Source organism: Carcharodon carcharias, chromosome 20 (genome assembly GCF_017639515.1).
Source record: "Carcharodon carcharias isolate sCarCar2 chromosome 20, sCarCar2.pri, whole genome shotgun sequence".
Classification (NCBI taxonomy): domain Eukaryota; kingdom Metazoa; phylum Chordata; class Chondrichthyes; order Lamniformes; family Lamnidae; genus Carcharodon; species Carcharodon carcharias.
The window spans coordinates 12,596,423-12,619,063 of record NC_054486.1 but is presented as its reverse complement, the minus strand read 5'-3'; the positions used below and the strand labels follow the sequence as shown (position 1 = coordinate 12,619,063).

Here is a 22,641-nt window from a genome sequence, read left to right as displayed (position 1 = left end):
AAAAACAAAAAAACTCCGGATGCTGGAAATCCAAAACAAAAACAGAATTACCTGGAAAAACTCAGCAGGTCTGGCAGCATCGGCGGAGAAGAAAAGCGTTGACGTTTCGAGTCCTCATGACCCTTCAACAGAACAAGGTGAATCCAAGGAAAAGGTGAAATATAAGTTGGTTTAAGGTGTGTGTGGGGGGTGGGGGCGGTGGGGGGGGGGGGTGTTGGGTGGGGGGAGAGAAGTGGAGGGGGGTGGTGTTGTAGGGACAAGCAAGCAGTAAGAGAAGCAGATCATCAAAAGATGTCACAGACAAAAGAACAAAAGAACACATAGGTGTTGAAGTTGGTGATATTATCTAAACGAATGTGCTAATTAAGAATGGATGGTAGGGCACTCAAGGTATAGCTCTAGTGGGGGTGGGGGAGCATAAAAGATTTAAAAATATTTAAAAATAATGGAAATAGGTGTTGAAGTTGGTGATATTATCTAAATGAATGTGATAATTAAGAATGGATGGTAGGGTACTCAAGGTATAGCTCTAGTGGGGGTGGGGAGAGCATAAAAGATTTAAAAATATTTAAAAATAATGGAAATAGGTGAGAAAAGAAAAATCTATATAATTTATTGGAAAAAACAAAAGGAAGGGGGAAGAAACAGAAAGGGAGTGAGGATGGAGGAGGGAGTTCAAGACCAAAAGTTGTTGAATTCAATATTCAGTCCGGAAGGCTGTAAAGTGCCTAGTCAGAAGATGAGGTGCTGTTCCTCCACTTTGCATTGGGCTTCACTGGAACAATGCAGCAAGCCAAGGATAGACATGTGGGCAAGAGAGCAGGGTGGATTGTTAAAATGGCAAGCGACAGGGAGGTTTGGATCATTCTAGCGGACAGACCGCAGGTGTTCTGCAAAGCAGTCGCCCAGTTTACGTTTGGTCTCTCCAATGTAGAGGAGACCGCATTGGGAGCAACAAATACAGTAGACTAAGTTGGGGGAAATGCAAGTGAAATGCTGCTTCACTTGAAAGGAGTGTTTGGGCCCTTGGACAGTGAGGAGAGAGGAAGTGAAGGGGCAGGTGTTACATCTTTTGCGTGGGCATGGGGAGGTTCCATAGGTGGGGGTTGAGGGGTAGGGGGTGATGGAGGAATGGACCAGGGTGTCCCAGGGGGAATGATCCCTATGGAATGCCGATGGGGGGGTGAAGGGAAGATGTGTTTGGTGGTGGCATCATGCTGGAGTTGGCGGAAATGGCGGAGGATGATCCTTTGAATGCGGAGACTGGTGGGGTGATAAGTGAGGACAACGGGGACCCTATCATGTTTCTGGGAGGGAGGAGAAGGCATGAGGGCGGATGCGCAGGAGATGGGCCGGACACGGTTGAAGGCCCTGTCAACGACCATTGGTGGAAAACCTCGGTTAAGGAAGAAGGAGGGCATGTCAGATGAACTGTTTTTGAAGGTAGCATCATCGGAACAGATGCGACGAAGGCGAAGGAACTGAGAGAATGGGATGGAGTCCTTACAGGAAGCGGGGTGTGAGGAGCTGTAGTCGAGGTAGCTGTGGGAGTCGGTGGGTTTGTAATGGATATTGGTGGACAGTCTATCACCAGAGATTGAGACAGAGAGGTCAAGGAAGGGAAGGGAAGTGTCAGAGATGGACCACGTGAAAATGATGGAGGGGTGGAGATTGGAAGCAAAATTAATAAATTTTTCCAAGTCCCGACGAGAGAATGAAGCAGCACCGAAGTAATCATCGATGTACCGGAGAAAGAGTTGTGGAAGGGGGCCGGAGTAGGACTGGAACAAGGAATGTTCCACATACCCCATAAAGAGACACCCGCATGGGCCCCAGCTATGCTGTCTCTTTATGGGGTATGTGGAACATTCCTTGTTCCAGTCCTACTCCGGCCCCCTTCCACAACTCTTTCTCCGGTACATCAACGATTACTTCGGTGCTGCTTCATGCTCTCATTGGGACTTGGAAAAATTTATTAATTTTGCTTTCAATCTCCACCCCTCCATCATTTTCACGTGGTCCATCTCTGACACTTCCCTTCCCTTCCTTGACCTCTCTGTCTCAATCTCTGGTGATAGACTGTCCACCAATATCCATTACAAGCCTACTGACTCCTACAGCTACCTCGACTACAGCTCCTCACACCCCGCTTCCTGTAAGGACTCCATCCCATTCTCTCAGTTCCTTTGCCCTCGTCATATCTGTTCCGATGATGCTACCTTCAAAAATAGTTCCTCTGACATGTCCTCCTACTTCCTTAACCGAGGTTTTCCACCCACGGTCGTTGACAGGGCCCTCAACCGTGTCCGGCCCATCTCCCGCGCATCCGCCCTCACGCCTTCTCCTCCCTCCCAGAAACATGATAGGGTTCCCCTTGTCCTCACTTATCACCCCACCAGCCTCCGCATTCAAAGGATCATCCTCCGCCATTTCCGCCAACTCCAGCATGATGCCACCACCAAACACATCTTCCCTTCACCCCCCCATCGGCATTCCGTAGGGATCATTCCCTCTGGGACACCCTGGTCTATTCCTCCATCACCCCCTACTCCTCAACCCCCACCTATGGAACCTCCCCATGCCCACGCAAAAGATGTAACACCTGCCCCTTCACTTCCTCTCTCCTCACCATCCAAGGGCCCAAACACTCCTTTCAAGTGAAGCAGCATTTCACTTGCATTTCCCCCAACTTAGTCTACTGTATTTGTTGCTCCCAATGTGGTCTCCTCTACATTGGAGAGACCAAACGTAAACTGGGCGACCGCTTTGCAGAACACCTGCGGTCTGTCCGCTAGAATGACCCAAACCTCCCTGTCGCTTGCCATTTTAACACTCCACCCTGCTCTCTTGCCCACATGTCTATCCTTGGCTTGCTGCATTGTTCCAATGAAGCCCAACACAAAGTGGAGGAACAGCACCTCATCTTCTGACTAGGCACTTTACAGCCTTCTGGACTGAATATTGAATTCAACAACTTTAGGTCTTGAACTCCCTCCTCCATCCCCACCCCCTTTCTGTTTCTTCCCCCTTCCTTTTGTTTTTTCCAATAAATTATATAGATTTTTCTTTTCCCACCTATTTCCATTATTTTTAAATATTTTTAAATCTTTTATGCTCCCCCCCACCCCCACTAGAGCTATACCTTGAGTGCCCTACCATCCATTCTTAATTAGCACATTCGTTTAGATAATATCATCAACTTCAACACCTGTGTGTTCTTTTGTTCTTTTGTCTGTGATATCTTTTGATGATCTGCTTCTCTCACTGCTTGCTTGTCCCTACAACCACACCCCCCCCTCCACTTCTCTCCCCCCACCCAACCCCCCTACCCCCCCTCCCCCCCCACCCCCCCCCCAACTCACCTCCACACACACCTTAAACCAGCTTATATTTCACCCCTCCTTGGATTCACCTAGTTCTGTTGAAGGGTCATGAGGACTCGAAACGTCAACTCTCTTCTTCACCGCCAATGCTGCCAGACCTGCTGAGTTTTTCCAGGTAATTCTGTTAGCTTCCTTAACCTGTTGTTCAGTGATTTTCAACAAGGAGTCGGGCTTGGAATTTAACCATTGCATGCTAGTTCCCATGAGGTGAAGGGAGTTAAAAATCTCCCTAGTGTGATTGTTAGCATGGTGCAGTTCATATTATTAGCAAACCTGGGAATGAGGAATGGTGTTGGATGATCGTGGAAAAGGGGTTGAGGGAGCAGGGAGATTTTGGTTTAGCGAGTGAGGGAACGTAGGGAAGCATGTGTTATGCAAAACAGTCGATTACATTAGCATCCTGGATAAGTACAGAAAGGAAAGCCTATTCACATTAAAACTGATATAGTCCAGATGCTGCAAGTAGCCTTAATAGTTCCAGATTAGAGAAGGGGTGAGACAAAATCTCTATTAATGAGGTGTGGTAGGAACAGACAACAGTTCAGGGAGTATTAAAGTTAAACTTAAGAAAAGGAAAGCTGCCATTGAAATACAATCATGTGGTTTTTATTTTTTAGCTTTAGTTCCTAAATTAAGCTATATAAATACTGTGGCTATAAGAGCAGGCCAGAGGCTAGGAATCCTGCAGCAAGTAACTCACATCCTGACTCCCCAAAGATAGAAGATTGGCTGTCTGGCAGGAGGCAGAGAGTGGGGATAAGGGGGTCCTTCTCAGGATGGCGGCCGGTGACTGGTGGATTTCCGCAGGGGTCAGTGTTGGGACCACAACTTTTCACTTTATACATTAATGATCTAGATGAAGGAACTGAGGGCATCCTGGCTATGTTTGCAGATGATACAAAGATAGGTGGAGGGACAGGTAGTATTGAGGAGGCTGGGAGGCTGAAGAAGGATTTGGACAGGTTAGGAGAATGGGCAAAGAAGTGGCAGATGGAATACAACGTGGGGAAGTGTGAGGTCATGCACCTTGGTAGGAAGGAAAGAGGCATAGACTACTTTCTAAATGGAGAGAGAACTCAGAAATCTGGAGTGCAAAGGGACTTGGGAGTTCTAGTCCAGGATTCTCTTAAGGTTAACTTGCAGGTTGAGTCGATAGTTAGGAAGGCAAATGCAATATTGGCATTTATTTGAGAGGACTAGAATATAAAAGCGGGGATGTGCTGCTGAGGCTTTATAAGGCTTGGTCAGACCACATTTAGGATATTGTGAGCAATTTTGGGCCCCATATCTCAGGAAGGATGTGCTGGCCCTGGAGAGGGTCCAGAGGAGGTTAACGAGAATGATCCCAGGAATGAAAGGCTTAACATATGAGGAATGTTTGAGGACTCTGGGTCTATATTCAATGGAGTTTAGAAGGATGAGGGGGGATCTGATTGAAAGGCCTGGATAGAGTGGACATGGGGAAGAAGTTTCCATTAGTAGGAGAGACTAGGACCCATGGGCATAGCCTCAGAATAAAGGGAAGACCTTTTAGAACAGAGATGAGGAGAAACTTCTTTAGCCAGAGAGTGGTGAATCTATGGAATTCATTGCCACAGAGGGCTGTGGAGGCCAGGTCATTGAGTGTATTTAAGACCGAGATGGATAGGTTCTTGATTGGTATGGGGATCAAAGGTTACGGGGAGAAGGCGGGAGAATGGGCTTGAGAAACTTATCAGCCATGATTGAATGGCAGAGCAGACTCGATGGGCCAAAGGGCCTAATTTCTGCTCCTATGTCTTATGGTCTTATGGGTATTAAGCCTGTGCACCATCTACAAGGCACAAGTCAGGAGTGTGATGGAATACTCCCCACTTGTCTGGATGAGTGCAGCTCCAACAACACTCAAGAAGCCTGACACCATCCAGGACAAAGCAGCCCACTTGATTGGCACCACATCCACAAACATTCATTCCCTCCTTGACTGATGCACTGCGGTAGCACCGTGTACCATCTACAATATGCACTGCAGAAACTCATCAAATCTCCTTCGACAGCACCTTACAAACCCATGACCATTACTAGCTAGAAGGACCAGGGCAGCAGATAGATGGGAACACCAGCACCTGCAAGGCCCCTTCCAAGCCACTCACCATCCTGACTTAGAAATATATTGCCATTCCTTTACTGTCACTGGATCAAAATCCTAGAACTTTCCTTCCTATCAGCACTGTGGGTGTACCTACACCCCATGGACTGCAGTGGTTCAAGAAGGCAGCTCACCACCACCTATTCGAGGGAAATTAGGGATGGGCAATAAATGCTGTCCCAGTACAGCGACACCCGCATACCACGAACAAATAAAATAAATTTAAATGCCTTGTTTCTCTTTTAAGCAAAACACAACAATAAGACCAGACTTTGTAATGAATTGTATTCTGGAGTGTACATTTTGAGAAAACCTGCATCAGTGACATGATCTGAACGTGTTACGGAAGGCAACATTTTAACAGAGGCAACACAAACTTCGCTGTAGATATAATATTCAAATTGATGGTGTCTGTTTCAACAGCTAAGGTAAATGTGCAGCATAAGATATTTATACATTTCTTGTCTGTAATGTTGATTAATTAAACCATATTTAATATAGCGCCCTCTTATGGTCATCTAAGTTCTTGAAAAACATTTGGCAACTCTTGCTCAATTTAATTGCAACATGATTTAAGTAATACAAATGGGATTTAGTTGCATGTGTGTGAATATAAATCATCACCATCTATGAATATCAGGATGTGAGTTCACAAAGAATGATGAATGAAGTATATAGTTAAATGCTGTGCAGCAATATACTTAACAGATCAGGGTGTGCGGCGCAGTGATCAAATCATAAAACAGAAATCTAACCAATTAAAGTGTTGTTTTTGTTGATGCCGTGCTTTACTTCACCTATTAAATTTCCATTCAAGTAACTTGTCAAAGTAACGTCGATACTTTCTGGCAGTTGGATTGAGGTTTTATCACACAAGAGAAGCCAGTTGAGGAAACAAGTTTAAAACCACATGAACCCGGGTGAGAATTGAACTGATACCTAGTTTTATCGCTGTTTTGTTATTTGCTTTTATTTAACATTGTACTTTAATTCAGTCAGCTGCTTACACTTCCCAAAAAGCAGTTGCCTTCATCTTTTCTTGTACATCACCTCTTCCGCTGTTGATATACAACTAATTTTATATTAAGATCTATCTGACATAACTACTTTTGGTTAATTGTCAAGATATGAGGTTCCATCAAATTAAATTGAAAACATTAAGGGCGCGAGGATTACATTGCTATTATCACATTTTAGATCATATTGAAGGCATTAGTGAAAATTGATTAAAATAACCTCTTTATTTGCCGATATTCAGCTGGTTAATCGCATTGTTAATCCTTCCTACAAATTGGTCTGAGTTAGAGAAAAGAAAATTAGATTGGATTCCAGCTTCTTGTTTGTCATTCAGTGACCCTGGATTTTTGTGTTTGTAAAGTGGACTTGTCAGTGATATTCCTTCCCTTCCCTCCTCTTCTAACAACAACTTGCATTTATGTAGCATCTTTAAATGTAGTAAAATATTCCAAGGTGCGTCACAGGAGAATCATTAAACAGAATTTTACACCAAGCCATATAAGGCAACATTAGGACAAATGGCCAAAGGTTTGGTTGAAAAGTTGATTTGAATGAGAGTACGAAAGGAGAGAGGGGTAGAGAGGTTTTGATGATAGCGGAAGAGTTCTAGCTTAGGGCTTCAACAGCTGAAGGCACAGCCACCAATGGTGGGGTGATTAAAATTGGAGATGCACACATGGCCAGAATTCGATGAGCACAAAGGTGTCAGATGGCTGTACAGTTACAGGGATGGGAAGGGGTGAGGTCAGGGAGGAACTTGAAAACAAAGAATTCTGAAAGTGCAGTATTGCCAGATTATGAAACTATGTAGGTCAGCGGGAACAATGATAAAAGGTGAAAGGGACTTGGTGAGAGTTTAGAGGCAACAGGGGCTTTGGATGAGTTCTACATTTGAAAAACCTACCAGGACTATCTAGGATTACATGTGAAGAATGACTACTTGAGTACTCAAGGGTTATGGAACCCAACTGCAACAAGTGATCAATATCCTTGATGGAGAATGAAATCTTTTTAATGCTGTTTGAAGATTCTTTTGCGTTTCAAAGCATATTGAACTTGTTCATTACCACTATTAATTGATAATCTTTGATATTATCCTGTCATTCTCAGTCAAAGTTGTAAAACCCCAGTTCACTTGATCATGATGATTGTGACCACCATAATTAGCATGGTTTACCATCAACACATTTTTTTTGGCTCAACATTGTAGCTGGCAACAAACAGAATGAATTGCAGCAGAGACAACAGTGAAGCAAATGAAGATGTGTTTGTGAATTTGCCATAATGGTTGCTGAGTGCCAAGAGAAACATATCACCTCAGGTACAAAAGTCCAGGTTATAGGTTTTCCATTATTCATTGCACACATTGGCAGTTGATGGTTAACTCTTCAATAAACTTCCATGTACAAGGAACATAATTCCAGCTGACAGCTGGAAAAGGTAGATGAGCATGTGTATCCTACTGCTTATGTTGTGGTTCTTCTACATTGTGAGAATATTGAACTGCAGCTGTTGTGGCTCGTGTTCCTAGCTCAAGCACCAGCTGAAAAGGGATGCATATCCCAAGTTATTCCTGTATTTTTCCTATTATATTTATCAACACAGCATTGATACTGTGAAGCGTAACACTGAATTCCTCTAGGCTCTCTCTCTCACTCCCTCTGTACTGAATATTGCAACACTATAGCCAGAGTTGTTTAAAAATTACTATCCTATAGAAAAGCACTTACTGAAGACCAGGATCTGTAAGCCATCACTAGCTTGAGGCTTTCTTTTGAGAACCATGCGTATATAAAAGGATTGTTCCCTACTATTTACCATAAACAGGGTTCTTAATTTGTCCATTATGAGCAAAAAGTTGATCTGACTCCCACCATGCTCAATCTATGTGACCTGCAGTTTTTCAGGAATGGTTGGTTTGGGTCATTAAGCCTTTCCAAAAAAAGCACATTTCATGATCCATTGTTTGAAGATAGTGGATTACTTTCAAATCCCTCATCAAAGTCAATATTTCAGTTTATATTTTATCTCAGCCAGAACCTCACCTTTAGAACCAAAGACTTTGTCTAAACAAACCTTCAATTGCCATGACATTATTTCAAATGTTGTATTTCGCTTTATGATTTGTATCTCACGCCTAAATTTGTTTAATTTCAAATAGATCAGGGGCTACAGCCCAATGAAAATTTGAATATCCACTCAGTGTGAGTACAGCACAAAACATTTTATTTCAATAATTACTCTGTGCAATAGTTAAGCTTCAGATCACAACTATTCAAGGATACATAGGTACACCAACTAAATGGTGGGGCAGCAATCATAACAGCTTTTGAAAGAGGTTACTTAGCATTGCTCATCTAACTTTAAGACAGTAAGCCATTACATTCTCTCCAGGTTTATGATAAAGTCAATTGGACACCTCAACACATCTTTGGCCTCTGCCTTTTCACTAAAAGGTACTGCTTTTATAGTCAGGATTGGGTCAAATCCACAGCAAGTCTGGCAACATCTGTGGGGAAAAAAAATTACTATTGAGTCCAATATGACTCTTCAAAATAAGTCATTTGGGACTCAAAACATTAACTGTTTCTCTCTCCACAAATGCTGCCAGTGTTTCGACACTTTTTGTTCTCCTTTCAGATGTCCAGCATCCACAGTATTTTGCTATTTAGGTCAAATCCTAGACAATCAGGAAGAAAACTGTACTTAGCCTCAGGACAGGAGCAGGACATTACAACTATTTAATCATGAGCTTGGATTGGAGAAAAAGATCAGGCAGAGTCCCTGTTTCTGATCCAGAGAATCCTTCTTGGCAATTAATGCATTTAAGTGATAGATGAGGAAAGACTGCTCAGCTGGGATGTTCTTCTTTAACCTTCCCCCTCCCACTGATCAAATAATCAACTGTTAAGGGTTAAGGAGGGCTACCATTCTTGGAGTTGACTGATTTCACAGGGGACCTTCCCAATAAACCATGTCATATTGTACAAGTCTTAGTTTAACAATATACACACTTTATCCATGTTCTCCCCTCCCAGCCAACAGGCAAGTTAATATGGTTTTGGGAAAGAGAACACATGAACCGGAGTATATAGAGGGCTCACTAAAAGCGGATTTAACACTTATTAATGGCTATTTAAAAATAATCAATTGCTGCATAGTGAAAAGGAATGAATTATACTGAATGGTATAATATAGGTTGCATATTGCCCTATCTAATGATAATTCTCAATAAATGGGTATTCAGTTACATTTTAAATGAAATCTTCCAAACTATTATTGACCCATCTAGTGCAGACTCAAAATGTGCAAGGGAATGTACTTTATTGACTCCGAGCAATTTTTAACACAGTGAATAATTAGGTAGTTGGAAAACATTTATGACCCCACAGGCACTGATGACAACATGCGAGAAATCAATTGTTTACATGTAAAATAAAAAACCGTGAACCTGCAAAACACAGCATTCATCTGACAGTCACCTGGGTTGGCAGGTCAAACCACTTGCATTAAATATGACAAATATACAAATACATCACAAGTGTTAATAGTCAAGCCCAAAATGCTTGCTATTTCAATGAATAACAGGCAACTAAAGCCAGAGTAACATTAGTCAAACAGCAGGTCCTCATCCTTTTCTTCTTCAAGCAGGTTGGCTGGTGCGCTGGCATGTTTTAGCATCTGACCCTCCTGTTCTTTGTCTTTCTTCTCTTTCAACTGCTTTTTCTTTTCCTGAATCTTTTTCAATCTGCGGATGTGAAGAAATTGGCCATTACTTCAATATTTTCAATGTTGCCGTAAAAACTTGAGGATCAACAGTAATTAGTGACATATATTAGATAGCCTAGCAAACAAAAATTCCTCCCCCCCACAATCACCCACTGAAATCTGGAGATGGAATGAATTTCTTTCCATATCATTTTACTTTTATTTTACCAAGTACCACTAATTGAAGTAATGTCATTAACAAATTTAAAATTAAACAAATTTAAGTGTGAGGTACAAATCATAAAACAAAATGCGCAAGCAAATTGCAACATTTAAAATAACTTCATGCCAACTGAAGGTTTGTTTAGACAGTCTTTGGTTATAAAGCTGAGGTTCTGGACTCATTGTGCACCTCCTGTGGAAATTCCGTCATGGGAAGATTTCCCTCCATAGTATTCCGAGTACCAAGTATTTCAATGGGTAGAAGAACAAATAGCAATTTCACATTGAACATACACTGAAATGCAGAGTTTTACAAGGGCAAAGCTAAAAGTATTTAACTTTCCTTAAGATGTATTTGGTTGCATTTTGAAAGCAGTCCAATGTGAACAGCATTAGATTGCACTGCTTTCATAGATGAATAAAGCAGTTGTGTATATGTACCACACACATGTTGAGATCTCTATTCAAGATACTCTGACAGTGAAAATTCTAATTTTGGAACATAGCTGACAAGATAGATTGCTCTAGAATATTAAAAAAAACTCCCACATCACCTACCTGTAAAATTCCTCCCTTTCTCGCTCATCCAACTCAGTTATGATATAGGACAATGTGCGCTCTATCCGAGGAATTATCACTTAATTAAAATGGGACAGTAATTAGTAGTGATCAAGCAGATAACTTAATAACAAATGATAATTATGTGATTCCATCACTAAAACAATCTATTCTAGTTCTGAACTGGCACAAGTTTACCCTGAAATTCTTTGGGATGCAGTTTTTTGTATTTCTCCCATCTGTGCAAGTAAAAATTATACAAAAAAGATAGCAATATATTTTCCACTTCCAACAGGTCAATGAAAGTTGCAATTTTTTGCACCCGATTATCAACAGAAACTGTTAAGTGGTTATTCTTGTGCAATGTATGTGTATTATAGAATAATAGCTCATTCCATTGTTCAAGTATTTTCTTTAATGTTAAATGCAAGCCTGCATTTATGATCACTCTTGACATAGCACTCAATTCTTTAAAAAACAGTAAATAAGACTACGGTCTCTCTCCCTTCTGGGCATCTTTAACTTTCACCCATTCCTGTTATACTCCATAACTATAATTCTACACATATTTAACTATGTTAAAGGTGCTATATAAATGTAAGTTATTGATGTACACATGTAAATGCACACAATGTACATTGTCAAACATCTGACAATCTTGTGCTCACTTCCCCAATCTATTTACCTCATTTTAAGGTTCTGAATTTAATGTGCAACTTACACTCAATGATATTATCTATGCCCTGCTCCACAGCATTAGTGAATATAGGAAGGAGAGGATCCAGCCCTGAACCTTAAAGCACTTAATTGGTAATTTGATTCCGTTAGGAAGCAGCCACATTTAAAACCACTCTTTCCCTACAGTCGTACAGCAGTCGGTCCCTGCACTGATACCACAGGACCTAAGTTTAGCATGTGGTTTTGACAGGCTAGCTGTTCTAGTTGGGAAATCAGCGATTGGGGATCATGAGTTTAAAATCATCAGCATGAAGAGCAAGATCAGAAAAATATTCTTCGTTAAGAGAATTGCTGGAGCATGGAGTGATTTGCCAGAAACAGTTGACATGGAGATGATTTCATCTTTTATGGGAAAATTGGATAAATATTTGAAGCCAAGGGAGATACAGGAACATGGAAAAGCAGCAGGCTATTGATATTGGTCATACCTTCAAGGGGTATAAATTTGCAAGGGAACTGCTTTCAATACCTTTTTTCACTGATGGATATGTAAAAGTTGCTGTTTCAATAGTTCTTTCGAAGCAATAGAATTCGGGTGTGGAAATCTTGAGACAGTCTTAACAATTTTGTGGGTAGCCAATGCATTCACATACCACCGGTCCAAAATACTTGTCATAGGGTGTTTGAAATCCATGAACTCCCAAGAATTAAAGAACTGCTTTCTAGTTTCCATCAGCACTCTTTTCCAAAGGTTCCCAACAAATTCCCTCGGAACCTGGAAAGGTCACTGCAAGCCCAAAAAATTCACAGTTCTTTTCCTTGCCTTCCAAGTTGCTTTGTAGGGATTTGCACTGACTGGAAAATGGCAACCTTCCGGGACCTCACCTAATCATCTGTCCTTACTGTGCAAATTGGACGGCAGCATACGGTTTGACCCTGGAACGCCACGGTCAAGTCCAACCCCTTCTTTACACACCATTCGTAGAAGGGCAGTTTCCAGCAGGACTCACTGGAAGTTTGAGAATCCGTGAATATTATTCTCTAACCAAAGCATAAAATTACAGAGATGATAGAATAAGTGAATGACCATAACTGTGGCAAGTGGATTTCAATATAAGCATGAGGTTACACCTTCATTAGGAGATATTGGTCGTGGAGAGGGTGCAGCACAGATTTACCAGAATGATACCTAAACTCCAAGGCTTAAAATACAAGTAATATTACACAAACTGTGTTGTATTTCCTGGAATTCAGAAGGTTAAAGAGTGATTTGATTGAAGTTTAAATGGCAACTGTTAATTTTAAATAACATTGATAGATTTTTTATTAACCAATTTTGATTTTTTATTCAAGGATATGGGTAGATGGAATTTGGTCTCAGATCACCCATGATCTCAATGAATGGTGGAATATGCTTGAGGGGTTAAATGACCTACTCCTATGTTCCACCCAATTTAAAATTCAAAGCAGTAGCAAAAATATATCTTACCATGTTCAATTGCATTTACACGCCTATTGGTAATTTTAATGGCTTCATCCAGTGTCACAAAGGAAGTCTGGAATCAACAAGGTTATAGGTTCAGTGAAGTAATTATTGAGAAAATTTTCAATGTTTTTCCACTGACGTGTCTCAAAACCGCATCTCTTCATATCAAGGCCATAGCGCTCCAATTTTTCAGAAGATTTTGGCATTTTTCTGGAACACTGCAATATCATTTGTGATGTATGTTTCTGATAACTTAAATAATTATTAAATTATGGTTCAATAGCTTAAAACATGTTTTCTACTGAAAAATCAGAGCACATTCTTATCTTTCTCTACCTCTTACCTGCAGTGATGCCAGTTCAACCAGAAGCTCCACTGCTTTTGCATAATTTCTCTTGAGTTTAGCCAGTTGTTCTCCACCTCTGGCCAAGCCAGTCAACTCATAACCTAATAAATAAATAAATAAATAAATAAATAAATAAATAAATAATTGTGTGTGTAAAGAAAAATACCTTAAGAGAGTCACGTCAACTCAGTTAGGTGAAGCACTTAAACCAACCCTTTAAAGTCATGGTTAACTAGTGAACCTCCTGTAATACTCACATTGAGTCAAAGGAAAGTGTTTTGTAATGACTGGAGCTTGCATCACATATCAAACAAAATATAGTTCCAGCTTCCTTGACATTGCTCAGAAAGGTAAGATTCCAATTTTCTTTTATTAACTTTCCCACTAATTCTGTGCTTTCTACCCCCTCCCCATTTTCTGTGGCTCTCTGTCTTGCTTTCTAACTGCCATTCTTTCCATGACTGTCCTTCACTTGTCTTTTTTCTGTAAGTTTTTAAATGATATTGGTTCCTACATATTATTCTCCTGCTGGTATTCATTTTCATGTCTCAGCTTTGTTAAGTCCAAGGAATGCAAAAATATGTAAATTAATGTGTACAGATCAAAGATGGAGCAAGTTGTTCAGAAACTGTTGCAATGTATACAGCAGAGAAAGAAATTATTAGCGATCAGGTAAGATACTGAGTAAAGAGATGGGGGACAGGTGAGGAGGGTGGAGTAGCAGTGACTCGAACTATAATAGTAACATTTTCAAGGCACCTAGGACTGAAGAGAACTTGAAGGCAAAATGTGTATACTCTTCATTGGTAATCAGGGAGCAATGTCCAGGGCCCTACCATGCAAGTTGGAGGGACAGCAGAAAAGGAGATAATGAGAAAAGGAAGGGGAGGGAAAAGAGAGAGAAGTTCAGGAACAGCAGAAACAGATCGATGGCAGCAGAGATAACTCCTAAAAATGTCCAAGTCTTGCGCTTACTGAGATGGAGAAACAAGTCCAAAGCAGAAAACAGCTGTGCTTTTTGAGCTTCATGGAGCTGCACTTTTCTACTATTACCTGTGTATGAAGGCTGTACAAGACTTTATTTACTTACTGCAGCAACAGAGGGGCTTGCTAGGCATAAAAATAGCACTTCAACGCACTGAAAAATGGTTTATATATGTTTGAATGCTAAAGCCTTGGCTCAGAAACTGCAATGAAGAATTGCAAACATCAAGTTCTTTGATTGTTTGATGAATTGTAGCTGCTGGCTCCAGATTGTTGCTTCTTTTTTTGTGACGAGCCATGTGGTTGTTTGCGCGCTTTTCCACTTTACGATGGCTGAGTTTTTTCCCTGTCTGAGGGCTCAGCATAACTCCATTTAACAGAAACTTAGTTCAGCCAATGAAAAAAATATAATGGATGATTCTTCATTCTGCAGACCCATTTAAAAATCTGATGCACACAATACAAATCATTGTGTATAGGATCAGAATATCTCAGGCAGTGAAGGGCAGATTCTGACCATGTAGATATTATCTGGCCATGGGGAAATGATGCACAAGCTCCTTGCTACACCTGATGAGGTCTTTATTCAGCATTTCCAAAGTACATTGGCCAATGATGACCAAAAAAAACAAAGGGAAGAGTCTTTTCTGTGGTTTGCTCCCTGTCCAATTAACGCTCAAGTTTGATCATGCAATGGATAAGAATTTGATGTCAAAGTAAGGCTAATTGCACTCTCTTATTTATGTGCAAATGGTACAGCAGGGTAAGGGATTGAATGTGGATAACAAAAGTTGCTGGCCCAGTTGCATCACACCGATATCAACTTCACAAAAACAGCACTTCAATGTCTGCCTCACTGTAGAAATGCACTGGCTGGTGTGAAGTTGCGGTATTTTGTGCGGCAGCTGCAAAGTAAACTAACAGAATGTCAAGTCTAATCACCCTTTTAATAACAAGCTAAGTGTCAATTACTACCAAATCAACACCTCTGGGAGTGAAAGTTAACGATCACAAGTGTGGCTGGCATCTCATTCCTTCGGGTATTAATTGATAGTTTTTTTTTTAAATGTCAAACTTAAAATTTGAACACTTTTTACTCTTCCTTTTTGTCTCTTTTATTGCCTCTTAATACAAAATCTTTTCCTCCTCTCTTCCTGTACCTAATTTGGCATTGAATTCGCCCACTCTAACTTACACTTCTTTCGCAGTCTTTGCACTGTTTATTTCAATCAGTTAAGATGATACATAGTCGCTTGCCCTCTTTATTCAGATTCCAGATTATCTGTTTCCCTCTTTGCAACATTGTCAGCTACACTTTCAGCAACTTGCCACACGAAAAAATTAAAAATTTAAATATGCAAGGACAAGTCTAACTAACAGCACATCATTTGATACCGTGCTAAAGCAAAACCGGGACCGGTAATATTCTTCCCATGGTGCAACACATACATTTCAGTTTCTACCCACATTGATAATGCAGTTACATGAATATGGTTTAACTTTTATCCACCCTCTTGGCAATGAAACAGTAAGAGTGGCAATTTCTACTCACTGTCTCCTCCTTCCTGGTAATGTTCAAACACTGGTAGTATAACACCTGATGAAAGAGATGAGATTTATTCAGTAATTGCAGCAAACATATTTTACATTCCAAAGCGTACAAAAGCTTTTCTTTTTAAAAACAAGTTTCCGAATTTTCTCTTCTCCCCGCTCAAAGCATGGACGTCCCTATACACATGTCCACACTAGAAGTTGGACAAGTGGGCCACCTACCCTTAGGCTTTGGCCAATGCCATTTTGATGCAGTGGCTGCGAGGCATGAGAGAAGAACCCAAGTTGCATTACTTTAACTCCATTGTCTTGGCAGATTAGGACCCTCCATCTGATGACAGAGTCACTTGGCAGATAGATACAAACCCACTTTGTATCACTCTCCACTAATAGATTGTTTTATTCTACTTGTTACATAAGCACACAGGATCCTAATGCAGGTCACTATCAAACGTGAAAATAAGCTAAGATATCAGAAGCCCCATAAAAACATACCTGCTACGTTGTCTTTTTTAGCTCGGACCTTAACTTGTGCCTTGTTCACGTTCTGGATCACAGTAGTGCTGCACACAATGGAACCAATACATCAGCTATAATATTGCATACTTGCATCGTATACTCTACTCTGTTTAATTTGAAGTTACTTGATGCAAATCATCTAATAATTGACATTTTTAGCAATAAATTCCTAATTTGTTATTTGATCAAAAGGATAATGTTAATGGACTAATGCCTAAAATTTTAGATTAATTATGCACAACTAGAGAGTAACCTTTGTGGACAGAAAAGTATTCAGATGCATGCAAGGTCAATAAATATCAAATGGATTCCACAATTATGAATCCAACACCTAAGGCTTCAATTTAGGATACAACAATTTTTCATGCCTGTAACTGCCCCCACATAGCAAGTGATGTCACACAAGTCACCAAATCTACAGTCTCCAAACACCAGTTGCTCAAAATCTTTGTAAGGGCCAAATAAAGTAGTCAATCTGCAAAGAAATCTTTGGTGATTATAGCCTCACCTGAAGTCTCCAGCAGTGAATTTGGCTTCAGCTAAGGAAAAGGCTGCTTCCCTCATGACCTCACCCATCAGTGTCTTAGTCTGGGAGGAGAAAACCAAAATGAATACAAATTCAACATACGGAGGTGTTAACTCACTGAAACACAAGGCTAAGCAGTCATTTTATTTTAGCTATTTTGTTTAAATTTTTAAAAATTGTCCAATTCATTTCAGGTATATAACAGCATTTGTTATTTCCAAAAATCGGTGAGGGTATCCTCATTTTCTGTCACTCGCCCTGATTTAAATCAACCTGTGCACCATCTTTGGCTGACAGAACTGGTGGATGACCTGCCCCAAGCCTCCCCCAACATTGCTCCTTGCTGGCCACAAAGAGCTATGCAACTCACTGAGTCCCCACAATGCACACACTTCAATTGAGGCATTTGGGTTGCAAGCCTGTCAAACGACTTGCAAGCTAACTCAGTAGAGTTGGGGGTTAAGGGTGGAATCTCCAATCATGTGTCTCCTCTGACGTTCCGCTTTCCAAAACAAGGTTGGTTCAGTTTGCCAGCACTGACAGCTCAAAGCCAATATAGCACATCCAAATAAAGGTGCTGTTAGGACAGGAAACCAAAAGGACCTGGTATTGAATAACCAGGCCTTGCACTGTGCTAAAAGTATGTGAACTAAAAGAAAAATAAATAGGAAGGTTTAATTAAACTTGAAACGACTGGTCTTCAAAGATAAACTTCACCTCTATAATCTTTTTCAGGATTTGTCTGAAACGCAGTGTAAGAGCATCAGACTTTTTCTTCAATAAGTTGCGACCAGTCTGAGCACCTTTCAAGCGGGCCTTCATAATAGTTTGTGCCCTATAGCAAAACCAAAAAAAAAATTAAGTTTACTTTTAGCTGTCTATTGACGACTTTAATTCCTTAACATGAAATTGGTTAGGTGGCAGCACGGTAGCGCAGTGGTTAGTGCTGTTGTCTCACAGCTCCAGGGACCCAGGTTCGATCCTGACCTTGGGTGTCTGTAGCGTGGAGTTTGTACGTTCTCCCCGTGAATGCGTGGGTTTCCACTGGATGTTCCAGTTTCCTCCCACCGACAAAGACAGGCTTGTTAGGTGGCAAACTGGGTGACCGCTTTGCAGATCACCTTCGGTCTGTCCACAAGCATGACCCAGACCTTCCTGTTGCTTGCCATTTCAACACACCACCCTGCTCTCGTGCCCACATGTCCGTCCTTGGCTTGCTGCAATGTTCCACGAAAGCTCAACGCAAACTGATGGAACAGCACCTCATCTTCCAACTAGGCACTCTGCAGCCTTCTGGACTTAATATTGAGTTCAACAATTTCAGATCTTGAACTATCGCCTTCCTCCTCACCCTCTTTCCGATCCCCCCCTTTCCAATAATTTATAATTTATTTTTTTTTTTAACAACTATTTTTTTCTCTTCCCTATTTTAAAATTTATTTCGATCTATTGTTTCATCTCCACCTTTTAGCCCATTTCGATCCCTTCCCCCCACCCCACCCCACTAGGGCCATCTGCCACTAACCTGCTTCCCTTAATGTCCCCATTAGCACATCTTTTAGATAATATCACCACCGTCAACACCCCTTTGTCCTTTTGTCTATGACATCTTTGGCAATCTTTTCTTGGCCTCCACCTATCACTGGCCCCCCTCTCGAGCTCTCCAGTCCCACCCCCTTCTACCAGCTTATATTTCATCTCATTTCTATGTCTTAGTTCTGATGAAGGCTCATATGGACTTGAAACGTCAACTGTATCCCTCTCCGCAGATGCTGTCAGACCTGCTGAGTTTTTCCAGGTATTTTTATTTTTGTTCTTGTTAGGTGGGTTGGCTATGGTAATTGTCCCCCAGTGTGTGTGTCTGTGTGCCCTGTGATGGACTGGCGTCCTGTCCTGGGTGTACCCTGCCCACTGCCGGTTGGGATAGGCTCCAACGCCCCGTGACCCTGAATTGGATGAAGCGGTTCTGGAAAAGTGAGTGAGTGAAATGGATTTATTTTTCAGCACAAAGGTAGTATCACAGTTGTGCATTTTTCTTTGATCTCCTCACAAGTAAGCATTTCTTTGTAACAAATGGGAAAGCTTCCAGTGGCAGAAGGTTGCAACATTTCTGGCTCCGGTTTTCATACTAATACGTTAAGCAAAGCTGATTCACCCTTCTATTTTTAAACTTAAAAATGCACACATTTTTAAGCAGAAAGTATGAGGAAAAATGAACTGCCTTGTGTTGCTGTTCATGGAATTATCCATCCATCTATTTTCTAAGTCTCTTCTAAAACTGGCCAATAGCTGCTTTGATCACGATGAAGTCAAACATTCATTTAGGGACAGCACACAAGACGAGCATACTTGACATCTACATTACACCCGGATATCTTGTAAATCCAAAAGTAGCACAAAATATTAAATGTGAAGGCATAATGTGTGGACAAAAAGGTTTTATTCTCTCCAAAGTAGGCATTTATCTTGTAAAAAAAACCTTTTCATTTTCAAAAGTGTGTTACAATATTACTATTGTTAAATTCAATCACAAAGGATGAGTTTTTTTTTGCTATTTGAATGCTAACGTATGAGAAAACAGAAAACCATCAAACGGCAACATATCAGAGTTGAATAACCAAATGCATTAAACTGAGTGCGTCAATACTGGTGAAAATTCAGCTCTAAAAGTTGGTCCCGCTCCCTAATTATTTGGTACTATAACTCCCCCAAACCAGTTTCCAGTGCTATTATCCGCACACTGTTTATACAAAAATATTTATTTGAAAATGCTTTTCTATTATGTAAAAAGGTCATTGAAGACACCAGGTAGAAGGGGGAACTAGTTTTTAAATATGGTACCTTTCACATTCTCATGGCAATCCCAAAACAGTTTGTAATGAATTAATGTTGAAGTACAGTCAGTTATAGTAGCCAATTTACATATGGCAAGGACAATAAATAAGAATTTCATCTATTTTTGGTGGTAGTTGAAGGATGAGTATTAGCCTGGACAAGACAATCTCTTCTTACCCCCCACCACCACTTTTTTGAACTTCAACCCGATGTTTAATTTGAGAAACAGTACTTGCGGTACTGCAGCACTCTTTGTTATGCTGCTGGAATGTTAGCATCAGTTACATGCTCATATCCTGTAGTGAGGTTCGAACCCTGCAACCATCTTTGGGAGTGCTCCCACTGAATCAAGATGACCATCTCTAAATACAAAAAGCTTCTTGCTATAATTTTACAAGAATGTTTTTCAGAAATTCCTCTCCAAATCTATCAGCTAAACAATTTTGTTATAGGGGATGAAGATGCTCAGAGGTGCTGTGTATAACTATGTGAACCTTTCCAAGTCAGACAAAATGTAAAAGATAGAAAGTAAAGTGCTGTGGGTAAATACCAAGTTCAAGCATTAAACAGACAACTCTAATTATCTATAAAGTTTTCTGTACCAGCAGATGAGTTCACATATTTCCACAATGTTTGAGTTATTACCATGTCACATTGCACAGTATCTCAAGTCCTGGTGTGTGACATAGAATGTTTTTTAAAAAAGAAACAGTTCATGGGATGTGTACAATTCTTTATTGCCCATTTCCTCATTGCTTTTGAGAAGGTGATTGGCCATCATCCTGAACCACTGTGGTCCTTGTGGAGACGCCAGATAGGGGATTACAAGGTCTTGACTCAACAATGTAGGAACAACAATAAATGTTGTTTGTTTTTCCATGTCATTGTTTCCAACAGAACTCCATGATAATCTAACACTATCTTGTGGTCCATGCATCTTTTTTTAAAAAGTGCTAATTGTAGTGCTCGAGATCCATTAAGGGGCACAAGCATTTTCATAGCAAGTACAATGAGGGACAAAGGGATAGACAGGCAAGGTGAAGTACATAGAGCAAGAGGAGACTAATGTGGAGCAAAAGGACAGCCACATAAACCAGCTGGATTAAATGGCCTGTTTCTGTGCTGTAAATTCCATGTAATTTTTATACTGTACTATACCGCATGACAACTATTTGATTTGTTGCAAGTTGTGAAAATAACCTAAAAAAAGAGACTGGGTTTTATTTGGTGGTAACAGGCATGGCACACATAAATAAAAGCAAAATATTGCAGATGCTGGAGCTCTGAAATAAGAACAAAATGCTAGAAAAACTCATGTCTGGTAGCATCTGTGGAGAAAGAAACATTTAATGTTTCGAATCCAATATGACACTTAGAAAAAGCAAAATACTGCAGATGCTGGAATTCTTAAATAAAAACAGAAAATGCCGGAATACTCAGCAGGTCAGACAGCATCTGTGGAGAGAGAAACAGAGTTAACATTTTGAGTCCATATAACTCTCCTTCAGAGTTTTCCAACATTTTTTCCAGAGTTTTTGCAGCATTTTCTGTTTTTATTCCAATGACTCTTCTTTGGAATATATATATGGTATACATATGGGGTGGTTGTGTGCATTCTGAACAAATTATGCAGAGAATGACTTTTGTTAAAATGTAACTAGTTCTTACATGTTTCTTAATGCATAACTCCCACATTGTTCATTTGAGTTAATAAAAAAAATTCCTTCATAAAATACCCATTTTTGATAGTGTCAGTTTGCAACAGTGGATTGCAACATTTTGGAATATTGTTTGGCGCAGTTACATCAATCGGCTGTCTCTGGTATTACTTCCCACAAGCAGATACTCGCAATTTCTCTTTAGTTTCTAGCCTGTGAGTTTCTTTATTTGGAAATCAGTGGATGATTCAACTTGGAAACAGGCCGGTTCCCTTAAAGCAGGTTTTCCCAACCCAAAATTAAAAACGCTGCACTCATTAATTTTCCAGAAATCCCGGGAAACCAGTTTTCGAGGGCAAAGTACTAAACTAGAATCCAACCCTGCGATGGCCGGGCACCGTAATCAAAATCTAATACTCACATCCGCGATGGAAAGATCTCAATCCTTTCCTTGCCTGACATGTTTGGTTATTCGGAGAGGAGGAAGGGGGTGGGGAAATAATCCAACAGCTGGTGGAAAAGAGGAAGAAAATCCTCTAAATCTACGAGGAGTATCCAGTGACCTTCAGCAGGCCATAAGCCCCAGTCTTCCTCTTGTTGATTAATTTTTTCACTCTGGATCCTCCAGTTTGTCTCCCTCAGATCAGCTGCTTGCAAAGTCACGTGACAGGGGACGTGACCCTTGACCCCTCCCCTTAATGTTAATTTTTATCGAACATTTCGGGTGCGGACTTTTTTTTTTAAACACGTTTCTAATTGACAGGCTGTTGTTTGCTTCAGTAACACAGTGCCTCGCTTTTTATCTCTCTCTCTCTGGGCGCTACAATCCCTCAAAAATCCTTCACCAAGATGGCGCCGGCACGGCTTCACTGCCCTGGCGCATCTCTGCCTTCCCCTTCCATTTCCAATCGTCCCAGAGCACTTGTTAGTGAAGATCTAACAGAACTATCACGTAAGAAGGCTGAAAAGGTGTGTTGTTGGGGCTGCTGGGGGAGGAGGCACAAATCAGGGCGGCGCCGCCATTTTGACAGGAGTAACCTCC

General features: G+C 40.8%; 1 protein-coding gene across 1 annotated transcript; it reads right to left on the bottom strand.

Moving 5' to 3' along the window:
• Positions 1–8,737: 8,737 nt before the first annotated feature.
• atp6v1d (ATPase H+ transporting V1 subunit D) lies at positions 8,738–22,291 on the bottom strand. The gene is made up of 9 exons (XM_041214285.1): positions 22,021–22,291; positions 17,824–17,941; positions 17,089–17,168; positions 16,557–16,624; positions 16,063–16,107; positions 13,524–13,627; positions 13,184–13,250; positions 11,017–11,095; positions 8,738–10,276 (listed from the first exon to the last, which is right to left on the bottom strand). Exons 1-9 carry the CDS (start codon positions 22,059–22,061, stop codon positions 10,138–10,140), a joined length of 741 nt encoding a protein of 246 aa, XP_041070219.1. The 5' UTR covers positions 22,062–22,291; the 3' UTR covers positions 8,738–10,137.
• Positions 22,292–22,641: the final 350 nt, after the last annotated feature.

Bases quoted from the DNA above. Each gene is read 5' to 3' on its own strand.
- atp6v1d (XM_041214285.1), bottom strand. From the start codon at position 22,061: ATGTCAGGCAAGGAAAGGATTGAGATCTTTCCATCGCGGAT. The intron at 17,942-22,020 runs GTGAGTATTAGA...GTTTTGCTATAG, and splicing joins GAGATCTTTCCATCGCGGAT to GGCACAAACTATTATGAAGG. The intron at 17,169-17,823 runs GTGAAGTTTATC...TTCTCCTCCCAG, and splicing joins TCCTGAAAAAGATTATAGAG to ACTAAGACACTGATGGGTGA.